Source organism: Abramis brama, assembly GCF_963993115.1.
Source record: "Abramis brama genome assembly, chromosome: 7".
In the NCBI taxonomy this organism is placed as follows: domain Eukaryota; kingdom Metazoa; phylum Chordata; class Actinopteri; order Cypriniformes; family Leuciscidae; genus Abramis; species Abramis brama.
The window spans coordinates 9,918,021-9,938,878 of NC_139969.1; the positions used below are offsets into that span (position 1 = coordinate 9,918,021).

General features: G+C 36.9%; 1 protein-coding gene across 2 annotated transcripts; it reads left to right on the plus strand.

Annotated features, from left to right (window-relative positions):
• The first annotated feature begins 2,248 nt into the window (after nucleotides 1-2,248).
• Nucleotides 2,249-20,775, plus strand: atp1a2a (ATPase Na+/K+ transporting subunit alpha 2a). 2 transcript variants are annotated; one of them, XM_084118645.1, is made up of 24 exons: nucleotides 2,249-2,348; nucleotides 4,231-4,326; nucleotides 4,537-4,596; nucleotides 5,271-5,474; nucleotides 8,283-8,396; nucleotides 9,119-9,253; nucleotides 9,388-9,505; nucleotides 9,813-10,081; nucleotides 10,680-10,878; nucleotides 11,597-11,706; nucleotides 11,825-11,959; nucleotides 12,192-12,271; nucleotides 13,178-13,287; nucleotides 14,275-14,450; nucleotides 14,541-14,677; nucleotides 14,834-14,984; nucleotides 16,732-16,900; nucleotides 17,076-17,230; nucleotides 17,410-17,533; nucleotides 18,211-18,356; nucleotides 19,171-19,301; nucleotides 19,398-19,499; nucleotides 19,604-19,695; nucleotides 20,063-20,775. In XM_084118645.1, the coding sequence occupies exons 1-24, from the start codon at nucleotides 2,337-2,339 to the stop codon at nucleotides 20,089-20,091; spliced, it is 3,054 nt and encodes a 1,017-aa protein (XP_083974771.1). In that variant the 5' UTR covers nucleotides 2,249-2,336; the 3' UTR covers nucleotides 20,092-20,775. The 2 variants fall into 2 exon arrangements, with proteins under 2 accessions (XP_083974771.1, XP_083974772.1); XM_084118646.1 differs by lacking the exons at nucleotides 2,249-2,348; nucleotides 4,231-4,326; nucleotides 4,537-4,596; ... (5 more) ...; nucleotides 10,680-10,878; nucleotides 11,597-11,706 and having other exon boundaries at nucleotides 11,853-11,990; nucleotides 20,063-20,774.
• The last annotated feature ends 83 nt before the right edge of the window (nucleotides 20,776-20,858 follow it).

A 20,858-nucleotide genomic window follows, 5' to 3' on the forward strand; every position in this document is an offset into this window, starting at 1 on the left:
GATTGGAAAGGATGGGTTTGGAGACTTCTCCCTCTGAGAGCTGAGAGAAGGATATGTGTGTTAGCTGTTAAGATGTCTGTGTCAAATTGTGGTGTGGAAAATTGGCCGCTGATGGTGGTTGTTTTATTAATGAAGAATGTGGCAAAGTCGTCAGCTTTTAGAGTTGATGAAGGAGGAGGAGGGTTAAGAAGAGAGAAGGTTTTGAAAAGCATGCAAGAGTCGGCAGAATTGTTCATTTTGTTGTGGTAGTAAGTAATTTTAGCAGTAGAGACATTAGCAGAGAAGGAAGAGAGGAGGGGTTGATTTAAACCAAGGTGAGTGTTGTCTTTCGATTTGCACCACTTCCTCTCTGCAGCCCTGAGTTTAGAAAGATTATCGCGGAAAACATCAGATGAACGAAAGTCTTAAGGGTTTGTAACGACATGAGGGTGAGTAAATAATGACATTTTTTTTCATTTTTGGGTGAATATCACTTTAAGTACTAGTTTGGCCAACTAGCAGTCAGATCCAAGATTCTTATAATTCTGATACTCTTCAGATTACTTTTCCCTCTACCTTTTTATGTAACCGACTTAAAAAAAAGTTAGATGACTAACTTTTAAGACTAGTCTTGCCGGCCACAGTGGTGTTAAAGCTACAATATGTACTTTTTTTCACCGCTAGGGGTTGCTAACCTCTTACAACAACAAAGGCGTAGATTGATGACACAGTGAGTAAGCGGAATCATGGAACTTGCTGTCATGCTGATCTAATAATGTTTATGGATGAGTGAAAACATTCATGCTTTTTAACATGACTGTGGTATGAAGCTGGGTGTGATTGCTAATGAGAGACAGATATCAGCGCCACATGCGAGTAAAAGAATGAGGACATATTCTACTGAACTACCCGCAAGTGCTGAATTACTACTCACACAGGTCAATTTATTTGATGAATTAAACTTGTGAGGTAACACAGCGCTGTTTCACTTGGTCTAACGTTACACTATCATACTAAACAGCATTTGAGTAACGTTATGTTGAAAGTTATAATGTTATTCTGTGTGTTAGTTTGTTGGCTGTATGAGACTAGCAGTAAGCTAGATCAACATTAGAATAACATACTGATCATATTCTAACATTCATCATGTTGAGCTATATAACATTGATTTGTTTTATTTACATTTGCTCACCTGTCTAAAGTACATGCAAGAGCGGCGCCCGTCAAGTCGAAGTTAGTCGCAAAGCTCTCAGGATCTTGAAAACGCTACACCGATATTGATCCTCGTTTTAGTTCTCCTTTTGTCCCTAAGTCTGCTTGCCATGATCCATAATGTTTGAACGAAACAATAACAACAGCGTGCCGCTAAGCATTACGCAGTTCCACATCTGTCGCCATGGTTACTATGGCAGTACAAGCGAAAACCAGGGATAATGTGGATCATTGATAGGTGACAAGTGACAAGGGACTGGCACTTTTTAAAATTGTAAATTTCTCTGAATTTACAAATTTTGGAAACATTTAGGATAATGTAAGTACACAATTGAAAGAAATATATAACACTGTGGTTTTTGAATATTTTGATACAAAATTCTTACATATTGTACCTTTAACATCCATCTCTATGTCAAGTGTTCAAGAGAAGAAATACTTTTAACAGTAAACTACATCATCAACTACATAATAATATGTAACACTATAACCAGAGCACAGGACACATTTTAAACCTTATACCGTCAGCCTGAGAAAAAAAGTAAAATATGTCCTCCACAGAGACAATAAATAGTGTAGCACGTGAAGTTCATGTGATTTATCACAGATTTTTACGTCAGCCGAGTATCGCTCTCGGGCACTGCAGGGTCAGGAGAGCAGCTGCTCTCTCCAGTCCTGTTCTTAATGGATCTGGCAGAGACATTGATGGCAGTTGTAGTTCCCACAGTCTCAAAGCTTGATTTAGTTGGAAAAAAAAAATCCTCAAGCCACATCAACACCAACAGATCATGATAATGGAGAATTCAACCCGTCTTGCTTCTTCTGCCCTGCTAACAAGCATAAAATAAATAGTGATAATAAAAAGTGTATCAGACAGAAAGAAGAGGAAATTGGTAGCAGGTGCAGGTATACAGCCACGGGCATGAAGGCTGTGTCGTGTGAGTGTGTGTGTATTTATAAGGGGGTGGGGAGTGAGCTTCGGGTTACCCTGAGGCACAAATGGGGGGAGAGAACAAGTTGTGTGTGTGTGTGTGTTATCAGGTTGAGAAGGAGGGTATGTTACCTCCAAAAAAAGCCACCAGTGTCTTCCACACGTGTGAGGGGAGAGTGGGAGAAATCTGGGCATCAGTTCATTATCAGCGAACATGGGAAAAGGGGTGAGTGTGTCTTTCTGTGGTGCTTCATCAATTATTCTGTCTGTCCTTTTCTCTCGCTGTTTTTTTTTTCTTTCTCTCACAGATTGTTGTAAGTGTCGTGCACCCTTAAATAATGTATTGGTTTAGTATCACATGCATTTCATTGTGGATACATCAGGATTATGTGGGAATATGTTTCTGTATGACTTAGAAAAGGAGATGTAGGGTGATATGTCACAACAAAATCGAAAGAAAAAAATAAAATTATAATTTGCATTAAGGAAATAAATCCTGTTTTAAAACCGTTAGGATTATTCACATTATGACATTATTTTCATGACTATTAAGCTAATTTCCTCCCCTAATTCGTATTACTGTAATGCAAAAAAGACACATTTTTACTGTAGTACTAGACAAAAAAGAAAATAGATTAAAAAAAAGTTAAAATCTGAAATTCCAAATTCCATAAAACAAATGCTACCATTATGTTCTTCAAATGTACTTTTTATAATAATGGAAAAATAGATATATTTTTTTTTTAACTTCCCCCCAAAAAAATTCATTAAAAAGATTTAATAATGAATATTTGTATTAAATTACAAATTTAATTTACAATTTAATAAATAATGATATAATATTAAAGTAGCATAAGAATAATGTTTTTCACATTGCTGTAATAAGGATGAAAGCTACTGTGAATTGAGGAAGGAGAATGAGCTTATAAGAGTCAAAATGCAAAAATGTTAATGGTCCTAAAAATAGGTTTGTTTTCTATATAATTTCTTTTTCTTCTAATTTTGGGGTGAAAAATATGAACATTTCTTGACAGATCTCATGAGATTCGCTGAGGAAGCTGCATCTAATTTAAAATGTTTGTGAAATAATAAGCTGTTGTCGGTCTGACGTGTGTGATTATCTGAAAGTGATTGTACTGATGTGATGCTCTCTGTAAGCTGTTTTTGCTCATAATGAGGGTGGGAGGTGTGATGGATTATGCTGGCTCACATTTGATTGGTATTAATATGAATTAATTCAGAGAAGAGGTCAGATTAAAGGTGTAATGAATGATCTTGTCTGTTCCACATGCTGATCTGTCTGTACACGTGCCAAGCACACACACACACATACAGTCACAGCTGAGTGAGAGTGACAGGACCAGGTGATTTCCATGACACCCTGTTCCTATGTGTCAGCACACAGCACACATTTCCTGCCAAAGACGAGCAAATTCGATGGTCCGTCATGCTCAAGCACACTCACGTGTTTGATAACACTGTCAAAGGCCTGTCATAGTTTCATATAGTTTGTCGTATGTAGTTAATACAGTAAAGTACAAAGCAACAGTTCAGGGTAAAAAATTATTTTTAATTTAGGAATATTCAGCTGACTGATTAACAAATATGTGCCAGCGTGATGCGATTACCCTTAGGAAAGAAAAATCTCAAATGAAATCACTTATTAATGGTGCACTTGTTTCCACTAGATATGAACATGTATAAATTATTTCTTAATCAGTATTTCATCACCAAATGTGTGTGCATGTATACCATTCAAACGTTTGGGATTTGTAAGGTTTTGAAAGAAGTCTAATGCTTAACAAGGCTGTATTTATTTGATCAAAAATACAGTAAAACAGTAATATTGTAAAATATTATTACAATTGAAATGACCTATTTTAATATATTTAAAAATGTATTTTATTCACGTGATGATAAAGCTGAATGTTCAGCATCATTACTCATTACATCATTACATGATCTGTTGTTCTATTTTTACTTGTAAGGAATGATACATGAATGAAACAACTGAGAAATCTAATAATCTGAGAAAGCGCAATCTCTGAGTAATATAATTTTATTCTGTGGGTATTATTCTCTTTCCTCTCTCTCCGTCTCTGTCTCAGTACGGACATGAAAGCAGCCCTGAGGTTGCTCCATCGGGAGGAAAGAGAAAGATGAAAGATCAAGCTTTAGATGAGCTGAAGAAAGAGGTGTCACTGGTAAGAAGTTATTATTTCATGTTCGGGGATATGTGTACATTAAAAAAGACAGAGTGTGTGAGCAAGCAGGTGAGAGAGTATAAGAGATCATAATTACAAATCAAACAACGTAATCGTCTCTAAAAGAATGTGAAACATCTTGACGGTTCAGCTAATTGGTAAACATGAAATGTATTATGTCTGACTATGCTCTTGTGTGTGTTTCTGCAGGATGATCATAAGCTGTCTCTAGATGAGCTCAGCACTCGTTATGGAGTTGACCTTGCCAGAGTGAGTCATCTTAACTTCCACCTTCGACATTTACAATAAGGAATCGGATATTTTTCAGATCACGATGACATTTTACTCACGGGCACATTCAAGCAGCATACCCACGACCTACTAAACAAGGCTTTGAAAGATATAGCGAGATATTATTTAGTGATGTCAATTGGGAAAAACAGCTTTAGTTAAATAAATATACCATTTTAAACCTTTTTCTGATATTTTTTATACAGCATTTATGCTATTTCTGGAGCTTGAACCCCTGTTAAAAAAATACAAACAAGCAATTGCAATTACAATTACCAGCACTTTCTTGGGTAAATACACATACTGTAAAATAAAGTGTAACCTAAAAGCGTTATATTATATTATATTTCATTTTATTAATTATATTATATTATATTATATTATAACCCAGACTGCAATTCCCAAAAGTGTTGTAAGCCCAAGTAGATCATAGGAACCAACTCTTTACAATTGACTTGGACGTACAATGCTTTTGCGAAAAGCTGCCTTGGTCTCTAAGCTTGACCTGCTGACATGTGCCCAAACCCCTTCTAAAACCACCATGCTGCTGGTGGCCACCTAAGCTCAATAAAACAATTTACTGGTTTAAGCTGTACTGTTTAGCAGTGAGTTGCTGCAGGGAATCTTGAGTAACTTTGTCTCCATCCTACCAGGGTCTGACCCATAAGAGAGCGATAGAAATTCTGGCGCGTGACGGTCCAAATGCACTGACCCCGCCGCCCACCACACCAGAATGGGTGAAGTTCTGTAAGCAGCTGTTCGGAGGATTCTCCATCCTGCTCTGGATCGGTGCCATCCTCTGCTTTCTTGCCTACAGTATTCAGGCGGCCACTGAGGATGAGCCTGTCAACGACAACGTGAGTGCACTTACCATTCAGCCAATGAGAGGGCTTGTCCACCTTATTTTAAATATAAGAGCAGGCACAGCCATTTGTAAATATAATGTGTCTGGCTTCCGGTGTCATCCGCTTCCAGTTATTTTTAGCTTGATATTGCAAACTAGTATTTATTACCATATTATTTTAATGTATTGTCATATTTATAAACACTGGTTTGTAGCGCAAATTGTTTAACCGTTTACTGCACTTATTATTCTGCTAGTTATTTACCTAGCCGCTAATAAATCAGAAGTCTTGCACATTCATAGAAAATAGCTTACTTCCACATTGCAAAATAAGGTGGATTGTTGTGAGAAGTGGCCTTCTCCAGACACAGTGACTTTTGTTCCTGTAAGGTTTAAATCTGGGTGCACATTGAGTCCCGATCCTGTTGGAAAATCTTTCTAAATGTTATTTGAGCTTGTTGTAGGCGACACGTCCTATTACGGAAGAGGATTAGGGCCAGGCAATAATAAAAAAATAAAACCATCTCGAGATTAAAGTCATTATAATGCGAGATTAAACTCGTTAAATTTCGAGAAAAAAAGTCGAAATACAATCTTGAGAATAAACTCATTAAATATCGAGAATAAAGTCGTTGTGTTGCGAGAAAAAACTTGTTAAATTTCGAGAAAAAAGTCGAAATACAATCTTGAGAATAAACTCATTAAATATCGAGAATAAAGTCGTTGTGTTTCGAGAAAAAACTCGTTAAATTTCGAGAAAAAAAGTTGAAATACAATCTCGAGAATAAACTCATTAAATATCGAGAATAAAGTCGTTGTGTTGCAAGAAAAAACTCGTTAAATTTCGAGAAAAAAACTCGAAATATAATCTTGAGAATAAACTCATTAAATTTCGAGAATAAAGTCATTGTGTTTCGAGAAAAAAAGTCGAAATGAAATGTAAAGAATAACGCATTCGATTAGTGTTTATTGCATAGCCTACTGATATCAACCTCATCAAGGTTTCGTGGTTTCCCAGGATACCATAAGACGCATTATTAATCGTTGTTGGTTGTGTACGCCTCCATCCACAGAATGTAACGACTGTAACCATCTATACAGCCATTAATGGCAATGCTGTACGGTTTTAATTTATCATAGCTGTCCATATGCCAGAGTGTATTTGGGCCAGCGCAAGTGTACTGGCGTCTTCTCAAGCGTCTCCTTCGTCAAAATTCCACACCTTGAGGATCAACAGTTTAATAATGCGTCTTATGGTATCCTGGGAAACCACGAAACCTCGATGAATTTCATGTTGGACAAAAGCGAGTACATCGCGCAAATTGGACTGATTCTTTCTTCTAAAAACACCTAGCCGACCTAGACCATGTTCTATTCTTTGTTACTGAAAGAAAGTCAAAAATATAGATTGACTAAGTGATCTAACTCTGCCATGTCCTCTATGGAGTTTATTCTCACAATTACTTCGACTTTTTTCTCGAAATTTAACGAGTTTTTTTCTCGAAACACAACGACTTTATTCTCGAAATTTAATGAGTTTATTCTCAATATTGTATTTCGAGTTTTTTTCTCGAAATTTACCGAGTTTTTTTCTCGAAACACAACGACTTTATTCTCGAAATGTAATGAGTTTATTCTCAAGATTGTATTTCGACTTTTTTCTCGAAATTTAACGAGTTTTTTCTCGAAACACAACGACTTTATTCTCAATATTTAATGAGTTTATTCTCAAGATTGTATTTCGACTTTTTTTCTCGAAATTTAATGAGTTTAATCTCGCATTATAATGACTTTAATCTCGAGATGGTTTTATTTTTTTTTATTATTGCCTGGCCCTAATCCTCTTCCGTATCCTATAGTGTAGCTTTGTGCATTTAAAAAAAAAATTCTTCAACTAGTTGGGAAAGAGTTCATATTTTTAATATACTGCACAAATCCGAAAGAAGCCACATTATGAGATGGTGGTAACACTTAATACAATTTTCTAAATAATATAATTCACAATAAATAATGAAAGTACCCATGTTTATCTCTAATTCCTGAGCAAGTTACTTTTTACAAATCTCTAAGTTTTCTAAAATCCATATTTAAGCCGATTAAAACATTGAATCTCAAAAATTAGTTAAATTGGCCTCACTCCACTAGAGGGGAATTAAAACCTGCAGTTTACATTTTGGGCGACTGAGGTGGATACATTGCTTTTAGCTCTGGTGTCCCATATACAGTATGATGAATGAGTCCAAGTTTGTAGACTGAGCTCCCAGCTGCTTGTGGGACAGTTTAGGGTCAGTGATAAATGAAAATGTGAAGTTAAGGATCATTTAACTTTGTTTGCTCTTTTACACCATGATTTCTGCACGTTTCCCATTCTAAACTGTTTTGTTTAAGGGTTATGACAAGGTGTGTATGTGTTTAAAATGGTCTGACTGTGCTGTTCTCTTGCAATGTATAAGTCTATTGTTCATTTAAAGATGGTTAAAATATGGTAACTTTTGTGACTGGTGGGCATATATCTCTATAATGAAACTCCCTGGGAAACATTTGCAAAGAGTGAGATGGTAACGCTTTTCATACACTGGTCATTAAAGTTAACAAGTGCATTTCAGGGTAAAGACCCCAAAAATTGCATAAATGAAACAAACTGCAAGATGACAATAGCTCTTCATAAGACTGTTTGCTTGTACACCAGTTGTGTTTTTTTTAACTATAGCATATTTACAGATGGAAAAGTCGTGACAGAGTCTTGGCTTAAACCTTATGGGTAGTAGTTTTGAACCCCCTGACCCTTGACTTGTGTTTCCCTCTCTCCGCTTTACTGCAGCTGTATCTGGGTGTGGTTTTAGCTGCTGTGGTCATCATAACCGGCTGCTTCTCATATTATCAAGAAGCCAAAAGTTCCCGGATCATGGACTCTTTCAGAAACATGGTGCCTCAGGTCAGTGTGATAACAGTAGCAGATTGCTTTAAGGGTCTGCAAAATGAATGCATGTATGTAATGATACCAAATCCCAAACGGAAACCATTATGAGCAATATTTTATATGATTTACATAAATCCATGTAAATCCCTTTCAACATTTTAAAGCCCAGTGTATGATTTATATAAATGAATGTAAATCCTTCTTAACTTATGAAAGGAACCACGTGCCAATGCCACCACCCCCTCTTTCAGATTTAGCTTTGTTGGCATATTGGTTACAATATTGCCACAGTTTATACAGTACAGAAATAAACTACAGAAAATAAATATGGTGAAGTAAAGAAATATAGTATATCTTATATAATATATAAGATAGGGACATGATAAAGGCAAAGATGAAAAAAAAATCTTATTTATTTCTTACTTTCACAAAAGTTCTTTATTGTTTTTTTATTTTATTAATACATTTAAACTGAAATTCGGTGTAAAATAAAAGAAAGCACAATAAATAGACTAAAATGGTCATTTAAAAAGTCAATATGGTAGAAAACCACACATAGGTGACTCCAAAAGTGATGTAAAGTATATAAATGCACGCACACACACACACACACACACACAAATGCATGAACGTCAAACTCTGTTCTGATATTCTCGCTGCTATAGGCCTCTCTCTAAATAAATAGTTTTTCTGCATCATTATGTTTGAGGAACTTTACAATTGACTTTTTCTTTCAGCAAGCTCTGGTGATCCGTGAAGGGGAGACGTTTCAGATTAATGCAGAGGAAGTGGTTCAGGGAGACTTGGTGGAGATCAAGGGTGGAGACAGAATCCCAGCAGACCTTCGGATCGTCTCTTCCAGTGGCTGCAAGGTAGAGAGAGGGCAAGTGATGTTGACGGATATTAAGGGAAATATGTCAGATCTGGGATCAGCTTTGTTTATCAGCCTGTAGTCTTAGTAAGAAGTCTGAGATCAGAATGAGAACATCTTTTCTGTCTTTCTTAGGTGGATAACTCGTCTCTAACTGGAGAGTCAGAACCTCAGACACGTTCTCCAGAGTTCACTCATGAAAACCCCCTGGAGACCAGAAACATCAGCTTCTTCTCCACCAACTGTGTGGAAGGTCGGATCTTATAATCTTCATTCATTTATTCATTCATTCATTAAAAATTGTCATTATTGTGTTCGTTTGTTCATTTGTTTGTTCCTTTCTGCGTTCATTAACTCACTCAGGCATTCATTATTTGATTTAATCACTTGTTCATTCATTTGTTTATTCCTCACTCACGCATTCAATTTTTGATCATTCCATTCCATCTTTGATTCATTCATTCATTCATTCATTCATTCATTCATTCATTCATTCATTCATTCAACACTGCTTTTTCTTACTTTCACACATTTATTGGTTCATTTGTGTGTATGTGCAGGTACAGCCCACGGCATAGTGATCAATACAGGTGATCGTACAGTGATGGGCCGCATTGCGACTTTGGCGTCCGGTCTGGAGGTGGGTCAGACGCCCATCAACAGGGAGATCGAGCACTTCATTCAAATCATCACAGGCGTGGCCATCTTTCTGGGCGTGTCGTTCTTCATCCTGTCCCTCATTCTGGGCTACTCCTGGTTGGAGGCCGTCATCTTCCTCATCGGCATCATTGTTGCCAACGTCCCTGAGGGACTGCTGGCCACTGTCACGGTGAGACACGCATATAAACACGTATTATGATATTCATATGAACATCCGTTCAAAGGTTTGGGTTTAAGAAATTAAAAGTTACAAAAGATTGTATCTCAAAATAAACAGAGCAATTCCAGTAGGAACCTCACACCATTGGTGCTGTTCTTTCAATCTTTATTCATCAGAGAATCCTGGAAAAAATGCATCACAGTTTCCACAAAAATATTAAGTCGCACAACTTTTTTCAACATTGATAATAAAAAGAAATGTTTCTTGAGCATTCAGCTTTGCATCACAGGAATAAAATACATTTGAAAATACATTTAAATAGAAAACAGTTATTTTAAATTTCACAATATTACTGTTTTACTGTGATTTATTTATTGATCAAATAGAAGAGACTTATCTTACTAAGCCCAAACTTTTGAATGGTAGTCTATATACTTACATATAAATTTTTTTTCTAATTCTTTCATTCTCTTGAGTCTTTTATCCTTCTCTCCTTGTATGAGTCCTTTCACCATTATTTTAACAAACATTTTTTAAAAGGCATAAAGACCATGAACCATTGTTGTCTTTTAGACCTTCTCTTTTAACTCCATCCAATCTCTCTCAGGTATGTTTGACTCTGACAGCTAAGCGTATGGCTCGCAAAAACTGTCTGGTGAAGAATCTAGAAGCCGTGGAGACTCTGGGCTCCACCTCCACCATCTGCTCGGATAAAACTGGAACCCTCACTCAGAACCGGATGACTGTAGCTCACATGTGGTTTGACAATCAGATCCACGAGGCCGACACCACCGAGGACCAATCAGGTTAGAATGCTTTGAGGTCCACAGACCAAACATGTGAACATTGTTAGGTCACATGGTCACAGGTCTAAAATAATGCCCTAAAAGGACAATAAAACACCATAAAAGTAGTCCAAGTATTCTAAAGTCATACGATTTAATTAAAAGTCATTGTTCACTGAAAAACTTCTGCCCTAGCTTTTATTAGCGTTTTTAATGAGTGTAGTGATGTCCAATTTGTGAACGAATCATTCTTTTGAGTTGGATCTTGTCCGTGAATCAGTTAATTTAGTTCATAAAACCAGTGTGAATGATTCGTTCATGAATTTTGGACTGAATTCGGTTCTGGAGTTCAACTCCTCAAATCAATCCAGTTGCAGTGGTTATCAGAGAGGATTATCAATGCATTTTCCGTCTGTTCTTCACATAGATCTATTGCAAATATGATTTGACAGGTTGTGTCAGGATCTACAGTATACAACATATTCACTTTCATTGTGGACAGAAAAAATCGTTTTTCATGAAAACTTGCCTGAGCGTAGGACACAATGTAAATATTCATAATACTTTAGGGACAATGTCCCTGTAATTAGCATACGTTAGGTCACTTTAGATGAAAAGGACTGCTAAATAGCTTTTGATACCTTTTGAACATTTAGAGGGAGAATTCTCCTCTTGATGTGTTCATATATCGGTTTGAGCACACTTTACCAAATCTTTTCTTTCTCCTGTGTGTGTGTAGGTTCTTGCTTTGATAAAAGCTCTCCCACTTGGTTCTCTCTGTCTCGAGTGGCAGGGATTTGTAACCGTGCTGTCTTCATACCGGGACAAGAGGAAATTCCTGTGCGCAAGGTAACACACACCACATACACAACCATTTCGGACCCCAGACTTTTGAAAAGTAGTGCACATCGACTACATTTGTGTGCAGTTTTGATTTGTGACACAGTGAGTTTCTGTGTGTTTGCAGAGGACCACAGCAGGTGACGCGTCAGAGTCCGCTCTGTTAAAGTGTGTTGAGCTCTCGTCCGGCTGTGTTCAGATTCTCAGAGAGAACAACCCTAAAGTGGCAGAAATCCCATTCAACTCAACTAACAAATACCAGGTTCACCTACAGGAAACACACACCCAAAGCTGTAAAGATCTTATAGAAACAAATCATGTTTATGTCATACAGATATTGATTCGAGTAATAAATAATCCCATCTCTCTCTCTCTCTCTCTCTCTCTCTCTCTCTCTCTCTCTCTCTCTCTCTCTCTCTCTCTCTCTCTCTCTCTCTCTCTCTCTCTCTCTCTCTCTCTCTCTCTCTCTCTCTCTCTCTCTCTCTCTCTCTCAGCTGTCTATTCACGAGATAGAAGAGAGTCCCACTGGACACCTGCTGGTGATGAAAGGAGCTCCAGAGAGGATTCTGGACAGGTAATTAATACCAGAACTCAATACAGTGAATCCATATATAAAAACATAAATAATAAGAATCAACGTCTTCCTCATTATAAACAAATAATTTATTTAACCTAGCTCCAAAAATGTCTCGTTTGGATATTGTGGGGTTTGTGTCGTCACACTGGCAAAAGACATTTGCATTTGACTTCATCCAGAGCAAGATGTCAATAAATAGTTATACATTATCGCACCATAGCGATAATGCCACTCAGTGGCTTAACAGCTGACATATACAACGGCTTGCCTATAACAGATGCAAGGGTCACAGTGTAATGGAGAGTTCACAAAGAAACTTTTTGTTAAAAAATGAAGCAGCAGTGGCCGTTTTCTGACAATCCTTACAGTTTCAGACAGAGCATGAAGGTAGAAAAATTTTCCTCAGCATATACTATATATGTGTGTGTGTGTGTGCAAAAAACTTTTTATTAAAAATAAATAAAAATGAGAAATGTTACCTTGGCAACTAACTGAAATAAAATAAGTTTAAGTTAAAAATGATTCAAATGACTAAAACTAAATTTGAAATAAAAATAAAGCAAATTAGAAGTATTACAAATACAAAAGCTAATAAAAAAAGACAAAAGCACAACAAAATTTATATATATATGTAAAAAACTAACAAAATATTAATAAATAAATACTATAATAATAATAATATATCAGTTATCCTAATATAGCACTGGATAATTGCAACAAACAAACATTAATCAATAACTTTAATTATTGTTGATGATACATCATAAAACATATTTCTGATTACTAGCTGTAAGTATTGTTGATCCATCAAAATTCCATAGCTGTGATTAGTATCTGTTAATTATTGACAGTAATTCTTATCTTTAATCAATAGCTGTGATTGTTGGGTGATTGTTCATACAGGTGCAGCTCCATAATGATCAATGGAGAGGAATACCCAATGGACGAAGACTGGAAGGATGCGTTTCAGGGAGCGTACATGGAGCTGGGCGGACTGGGCGAGAGGGTTCTGGGTAAGTCCTTCCTTCCTTCCTTCCTTCCTTCCTTCCTTCCTTCCTTCCTTCCTTCCTTCCTTCCTTCCTTCCTTCCTTTCTTCATTTCCTCTTTCTGTCCTTCCTTCCTTCATTTTCTCTTTTCCTTCCTTTATTTTCTCCTTCCTTCCTTCATTTTCTCTTTCTGTCTTTCATTCATTTTCTCCTTCCTTCCTTCCTTCCTTCCTTCCTTCCTTCCATCCTTTCCTCTTTCTGTCCTTCATTCCTTCATTTTCTCTTTCCTTCCTTCATTTTCTCCTTCCTTCTTTCCTTCCTTCCTTCCTTTTCTCTTTCCTTCCTTTCTTTATTACCTCTTTCTGTCCTTCCTTCCTTCATTTTCTCTTTCTGTCTTTCATTCATTTTCTCCTTCCTTCCTTCCTTCCTTCCTTCCTTCCTTGCTTCCTTTCCTCTTTCTGTCCTTCATTCCTTCATTTTCTCTTTCCTTCCTTCATTTTCTCCTTCCTTCTTTCCTTCCTTCCTTCATTTTCTCCTTCCTTCCTTTCTTTATTTCCTCTTTCTGTCCTTCCTTCCTTCATTTTCTCTTTCCTTCCTTCATTTTCTCCTTCCTTCCTTTATTTCCTCTTTCTGTCCTTCCTTCCTTCATTTTCTCTTTCCTTCCTTCATTTTCTCCTTCCTTCCTTCCTTCCTTCCTTCCTTCCTTCCTTCCTTCTCTCTTTCCTTCCTTCCTTCATTTTCTCTTTCCTTCCTTCATTTTCTCCTTCCTTCCTTCCCTCTTTCCTTCCTTCCTTCATTTTCTCTTTCCTTCCTTCATTTTCTCCTTCCTTCTTTGCTTCCTTCCTTCCTTCCTTCATTTCCTCTTTCTGTCCTTCCTTCCTTCATTTTCTCTTTCCTTCCTTCATTTTCTCCTTCCTTCCTTCCTTCCTTCCTTCCTTCCTTCATTTTCTCCTTCCTTCATTTCCTCTTTCCTTCCTTCATATTTAAATTCTCTACTCTCTCTCTCTCCTTTAGGATTCTGCCACCGGTTCCTCTCTCCCTCAGAGTTTCCGAGGGGATTTGCATTCGATTGTGACGAGGTGAATTTCCCGGTCAACCAGCTCTGTTTCCTCGGCTTAATCTCCATGATCGATCCGCCCCGAGCCGCAGTTCCAGATGCTGTGGGCAAATGCCGCTCAGCTGGCATTAAGGTATCCATTTATAGGTTCCATCCATCCATCCATTGATTGACAGTGTTTTTTGTGTCCAAGGTCAAAGGTGACCGAAATCCATTTTTACAGGTTATCATGGTAACAGGTGATCATCCTATAACCGCCAAAGCCATTGCTAAAGGTGTCGGCATCATCTCTGAGGGCAACGAGACTGTGGAGGATATCGCTGAGAGACTTAATATACCACTGAGCCAAGTCAATCCACGGTCTGTGTGTGTGAATCCGTCTCTGTTGAGTGTTTGTTTGAGAGTCTGGGTGCATGCGTGTAAACTAAATCTAGTTGAATGGGTTTTATCCGCTTTTATTGCTTCTCCATAGATAACGAAAATGGGCACTGTTCTGTGTATGTGTGTGCGTTTCAGAGACGCTAAGGCCTGTGTGATTCATGGTTCAGACTTGAAGGACATGAGCTCTGAGTATCTGGATGATATTCTGAGGTACCACACAGAGATCGTGTTTGCTCGCACTTCACCTCAACAAAAACTCATCATCGTGGAGGGCTGCCAGAGACAGGTGTGTGTGTGAATGTTAAAATATCACACACTAGAGGTCTTGCACGACAAATCTCACCAAATGCATGCTGTTTTGAAATATCAGATCTTTGAAAGTTTCTGTTTTCATTAATGGCCCTGATATACTTCAAGCGAAATAGAAGAACGAACTGATGCGACTGTCATTTCGAACTTTCAACATATTTTTATGTGAAACTTTTTAATGTGGAAAAATGACTGAGAGCACCTTTAATTCAATTTAATTCAATTCACAGTTATTTGTAAAGCGCAATACATATCATTTCGAAGCAGCTTTACGGAAAATGCATGTGTCTACATTACAATTTAGAGTAATCTGTTATCAGAGGTGACCAAGTTATGCATTTCAGAAATGTACATATACAAATCACGCAGATAGCTAACACCATGTATTAATTTAAGGCAGAAAAAATGAGCTTGTTGAAGTAATTATTACAAATTTTGAACATAATGATTACAATATATAGAACATTTTGCATTGGTGCATGTTGATTCAGAGTTTGCCTCATCTGAAATCCTTGCAGGAGTTGACGCCGTCTCTTCACAGGTGTTGGGTCATCTGAAGTCTTCGTAAGAGGCTGGATCTAAACTGGAGTTGGTGTAGTTAGTTACCTCGGGATTGGGCATCCCGTGATAAAACAGAAAAGCAGATGGAAAGTAATTAGCATAGCTGCTGTTCATAAAATCTCAGATAATCGTGCATTTGATCTGATGTAACTGGAGTACGAGGTTATGAGGTGTATTATGTGAATGTTTGGCTAAAGAGATGTGTCTTTAATCTAGATTTATACTGGGAGAATATGTCTGAGCCCCGAACATCATCAGGAAGGCTATTCCAGAGTTAGGAGCCAAATGCAAAAACGCTCTCCTTTCTTTGGTGGAGTTTTGCGACCTTTAGCGTTATGGATTGTACGGCGATAGAAGATCAGTTAAATACACAGGAGCTAAAGCGTTTAGGGCCTTAGAGGTCTGTAGCAATACTTTGTAATTGATACGTAACTTAATATGTGTGGAGATGATAAAATGAGTGTTATATGATCATATTTTCTTGACCTGGTACAAACTCTAGAAGCTGTTGCTTGTTTATTGAGGATGCAGGACAACCAGCTAGTAATGCATTACAGTAATCCCGTCTAGAGGTCATGAATGCATGAACATGCTTTTCAGCATCAGAAATAGATAACATGTTCCCTTTAACCAATGAATATGCTTAGGAATTCTGGATCAATGGCAAATATTCTTTAACTAACAACCAAAATGATTATTTGTCTTCGTTCTGTTTGAAACAAACATACTCTATACATCACATATTAAGCAGCACAAGTGTCATTGATAATAATAAGAAATGTTTCTTGAGCACCAAATCAGCATATAAGAATGATTTCCGAAGGATCATGTGACACTGAAGACTGGAGTAATGATGCTGAAAATTCAGCTTTACCATCACAGGAATAAATTACATTTAAAATACATTAAAATAGAAAACAGATCAAATAAATGCAGCCTTGGTGAGCACAAGATTCTTTCTTTAAATTTAAAAAAAAAAAATCATACCAACCTATTGACATATAGTGTACACTTAATATCTTCAGACTGGCTGACAGACTTTTTGACTTCAACTCTGATTGTCTGACTGGTCTTTGATTTTGAATGGCTGAAAGCTCTTTCTTTGTTTCTGATTGGCTGACTGATCTTTTTCTCTGATTCTGATTGGCTGACTCTGGCTGCAGGGTGCTATAGTGGCAGTGACAGGTGATGGGGTGAATGACTCTCCTGCTCTGAAGAAGGCTGACATTGGTGTTGCCATGGGAATCTCTGGCTCAGACGTTTCCAAGCAAGCTGCTGACATGATCCTGCTGGACGACAACTTTGCCTCAATTGTTACAGGAGTGGAAGAGGGTAAGAGAGAAAAGGAATATTAAGAATAAGTATCTCTAAATGTTTTAGAGATAACAGATTTCAGAAGTACTATATTGGCCTGACTGTTTTACACACTCATCAATGAGGCTATACAAAAATAAAATAAAATAATATAAAATAATTTAATTTAATTTAATTAAAACCTGCGTTTTAGGTCGTCTGATCTTTGATAACCTGAAGAAGTCAATTGCGTACACGCTGACCAGTAACATCCCAGAGATCACACCCTTCCTGCTTTTCATCATCGCCAGTGTGCCACTGCCCCTGGGCACCGTCACCATCCTCTGCATTGACCTTGGCACAGACATGGTGAGATGTGCACACTCACTCACACTTGTGTGCAGTCTTACTTCCAATTCCTGTCAAGTGTAATACTAACCTCGGGCACAAGACCATCTCAAACACACACACACACACAAACATATGAGCATCTTTGTCATCACCGTCATCATTTTCTCTCTCTCTCTCTCTCTCTCTCCCTCTCTTAGGTCCCTGCAATCTCTCTAGCGTATGAGTCGGCAGAGAGTGACATTATGAAGCGTCAGCCCCGAAACCCCAAAACTGACAAGCTGGTGAATGAGAGGCTCATCAGCATGGCTTATGGACAAATCGGTTAGCCTCAAGTGCCCTTGCACACAGATATCAGCAAACGCACACACATGGCCTTTATAACTTAATTCTTGTCAACTTTGTAGTCCATGAAGAATTTATTTGTGCAAACAAATGAACATTAGAGGCATCATGGACCTATTTTTTGATGGGTCAGTGGACTCACTTGGCGCCCTAGGCAAGACATGACCAAAGCAAACATTTCTTAGTACTTTTTATGTGTGTAATATGGGCTAGTGTAGTTTTTTCTGCAGTAAGTGCAAAACATTTTTACCCTCAATAATCAACTTATTTTTAAAGAAATAAAGGCCCGGTTTCACAGACAGGGCTTAGATTAAGCCAGGATTAGGCCTTAGTTCAATTAGGGCATTTAAGTAGCTTTTAAAAACATGCCTAAGAAAAAAACATTACTGGTGTGCATCTTGAGACAAATCAATGGCACTGATTTATTTTAAGATATGTCAGTGCAAGTTGCTTTCAGTTCAGACTTGTTTGTGAAACTGGACAAAATAGTTTTTCGCATCATAAGTGTCATTAAAAAACCACTTTGGAAATCTGAGGAGGGTGAATAGGCCTCATGCTTCTGATTAATATTGTGAATAAAATACATTTTCATGCTCTGCTGGGATAAAAGTAATTACACATGTTTGTGTACTCGTTTATCTTTTGTGTGTGTTTAGGTATGATCCAGGCGCTGGGAGGATTCTTCACCTATTTTGTGATCCTGGCTGAGAATGGTTTTCTGCCGCATACCCTGCTGGGAATCCGACTGGATTGGGATGATCGTGCAGTTAATGACCTGGAGGACACCTATGGACAGCAATGGGTAAATTTACACACACACATTTTAAAATTATTATTTTTTTTTTTAGTCTTATGCTCACCAAGGCCTCATTTATTTAATGGAAAATCCAGTAAAAACAGTAATATTGTGAAATATTGTTACACTTTCAAATAACTGTTTTCTATTTTTCTATTTATTTTATTCCTGTGATGCAAAGCTGAATTTTCAGCATCATTACTCCAGTCTTTCAGTGTCACATGATCCTTCAGAAATCATTCTAATATGTGATTTGCTGATCAAGAAACATTTCTTATTATTTTTTATTTTAAAAACATTTGTACCACTTAACAGTTTTGTGGAAACCATGTTTTTCAGGAATATTAAATGTAGAATGTTAAAAAGAACAGTATTTATCTTTGTAACAATGTAAAAGACTATCAGTCACTTGATCAATTTAACGCACCCTTGCTGAATTAAAATATTTATTTATTTATTTAAAAATATATACATTTATTTAAAACAATTAAATCAATTAATCACACAGGTTTATGTGATTCAATTAATCATGCAATTAATTTTGATACATTTGTATAAAATAGATTTACACATGAATTCCTATATTAATGTAAAATCAACATAAATATTAATAGTTTAATGGCATATTGTACCACTAAAATGTTTAATTTGTAAGCCATAGTTTTTAACACACACACACATATATATATATATATATATATAATTTATTACAATTACAGAACATAATCAATCATACAGTATATGATATATGCAGAATGTTTACAAATGTTTTCAAATATGTGTATTTCATTATGTGTCTATTTAAAATTGTATGTTTCAGACTTACGAGCAGCGTAAGGTTATCGAGTTCACCTGTCACACCTCGTTCTTCGTCAGCATAGTCGTGGTGCAGTGGGCCGACCTCGTCATCTGCAAGACGCGCAGGAACTCTGTCTTCCAACAGGGCATGAAGTCAGTATTGTGTGTGTTTGTGAGTGAGTGCATTGAGGAGTGTGATATTTGCATACATCTCTGTTAAATGCTATTCTCCGACCTGTGCTCTTATAGCAATAGGATTCTCATTTTTGGAATGTTTGCTGAGACGGCTCTGGCAGCCTTCCTGTCCTACTGCCCCGGTATGGACATTGCCCTAAGGATGTACCCACTCAAGTAAGGGACAAACACACACACTCTTCTGCTCCATAGAGCAGCTTGTTTTTTTTGCTCCTCCTTTCCTCACCTTTTCTTTTCTCTTTTTCCTATTTCTTTTGCAGGATTATGTGGTGGTTCTGTGCTTTACCGTACAGTCTGCTAATCTTTGTGTATGACGAGATCCGTAAATTAATCTTGCGCAGGAATCCGGGAGGTGAGCACAGATGTTTACAAAGAACATTTCTGAGAACTTTCATAATAACCCACATTTGTAACCCAATTTTTTTCTCAAGTGAATGCACTATTTCTACTTTGTCGTCTCCCTGTTTAAATGATGCATTCTGTAGGTATACTAGGCAAATATAAAAACTCTATTTATGAATAAAACCTTAGTACTTAAACTGATGCATATTAAATATGGCACAGATAATATTACTATTTAAATTCAAGGTTCAAGAAACAATACAGCAGTATAACAAAGAGTCTGTTGAGCCTAGTAATTGAAACCATGTGAAAGAGCTTTATTTTGCTTTTTTTTAATTCATTTAATTACTTTTGCTCTCTCTGTCTTTCATTTGCAGGCTGGGTGGAAAAAGAGACCTACTATTAACAGGAATATGCTATATTTGTGCATGACTGTCTCTCTCTCTCTCTCTCTCTCTCTCTCTCTCTCTCTCTGTGTGTATCTGTCCGTGTAAAAGATATGAAGAAAGGTAATGAGACAAATGAAGAATCAGACAATCATGTGACATTTATCATGTAAGACTGAATGTGTGTGTGTCTGTATGTGCATATGTGGGTGTGTGTACATGCACTCGCATAATCTGTTTACATGATGTATCCTGAATACTGTATCATTAACCTCAACAATTTGATGATTTAATAGCCAGCTAGGGTTCAAGATCATTACATTTCTACAGAATTGTTTTTTTTGCTGTGAATTTATAACTTGGTTATAAGCTTTCTTTTAGAGTTTATTTTCTGTAAGTTTTCACTCGAAGAAACTGTGAAATATAGTACATACATGATTCAAATATTTCAGATTTTAATGTAGGCTACTAAATTTATGAAAAAGCTCATTGGTGCCAATTTAATGCAAATGTATTAGAATTGTATTGTAATATTACTATAATTATAATTCTATGCTTCTATTTAAATACTTGTAAGAAATATAGCCTAAAAATAAAATTCAACAAAAGGTTGTGTGGATGTCTGATGTTTGACTTTTGTTTTCTAAACTTAATTCACTGTGCAACGTGAACATAAAGATGAAATAAAAAATTGGTTGAATATAACTTTCCTCTCGACTATTATTATTAAAACCGACTGTAAATATAAACGAGAATACAAGTTTACATAGGCTAGGGTGACCATACG

Excerpts from the sequence above, each read along its gene's own strand:
- atp1a2a (XM_084118645.1), top strand. Across the intron at positions 9,506-9,812 it reads CTCCACCAACTGTGTGGAAG|GTACAGCCCACGGCATAGTG; the intron begins GTCGGATCTTAT and ends GTGTATGTGCAG. Across the intron at positions 18,357-19,170 it reads ACACCTATGGACAGCAATGG|ACTTACGAGCAGCGTAAGGT; the intron begins GTAAATTTACAC and ends TGTATGTTTCAG.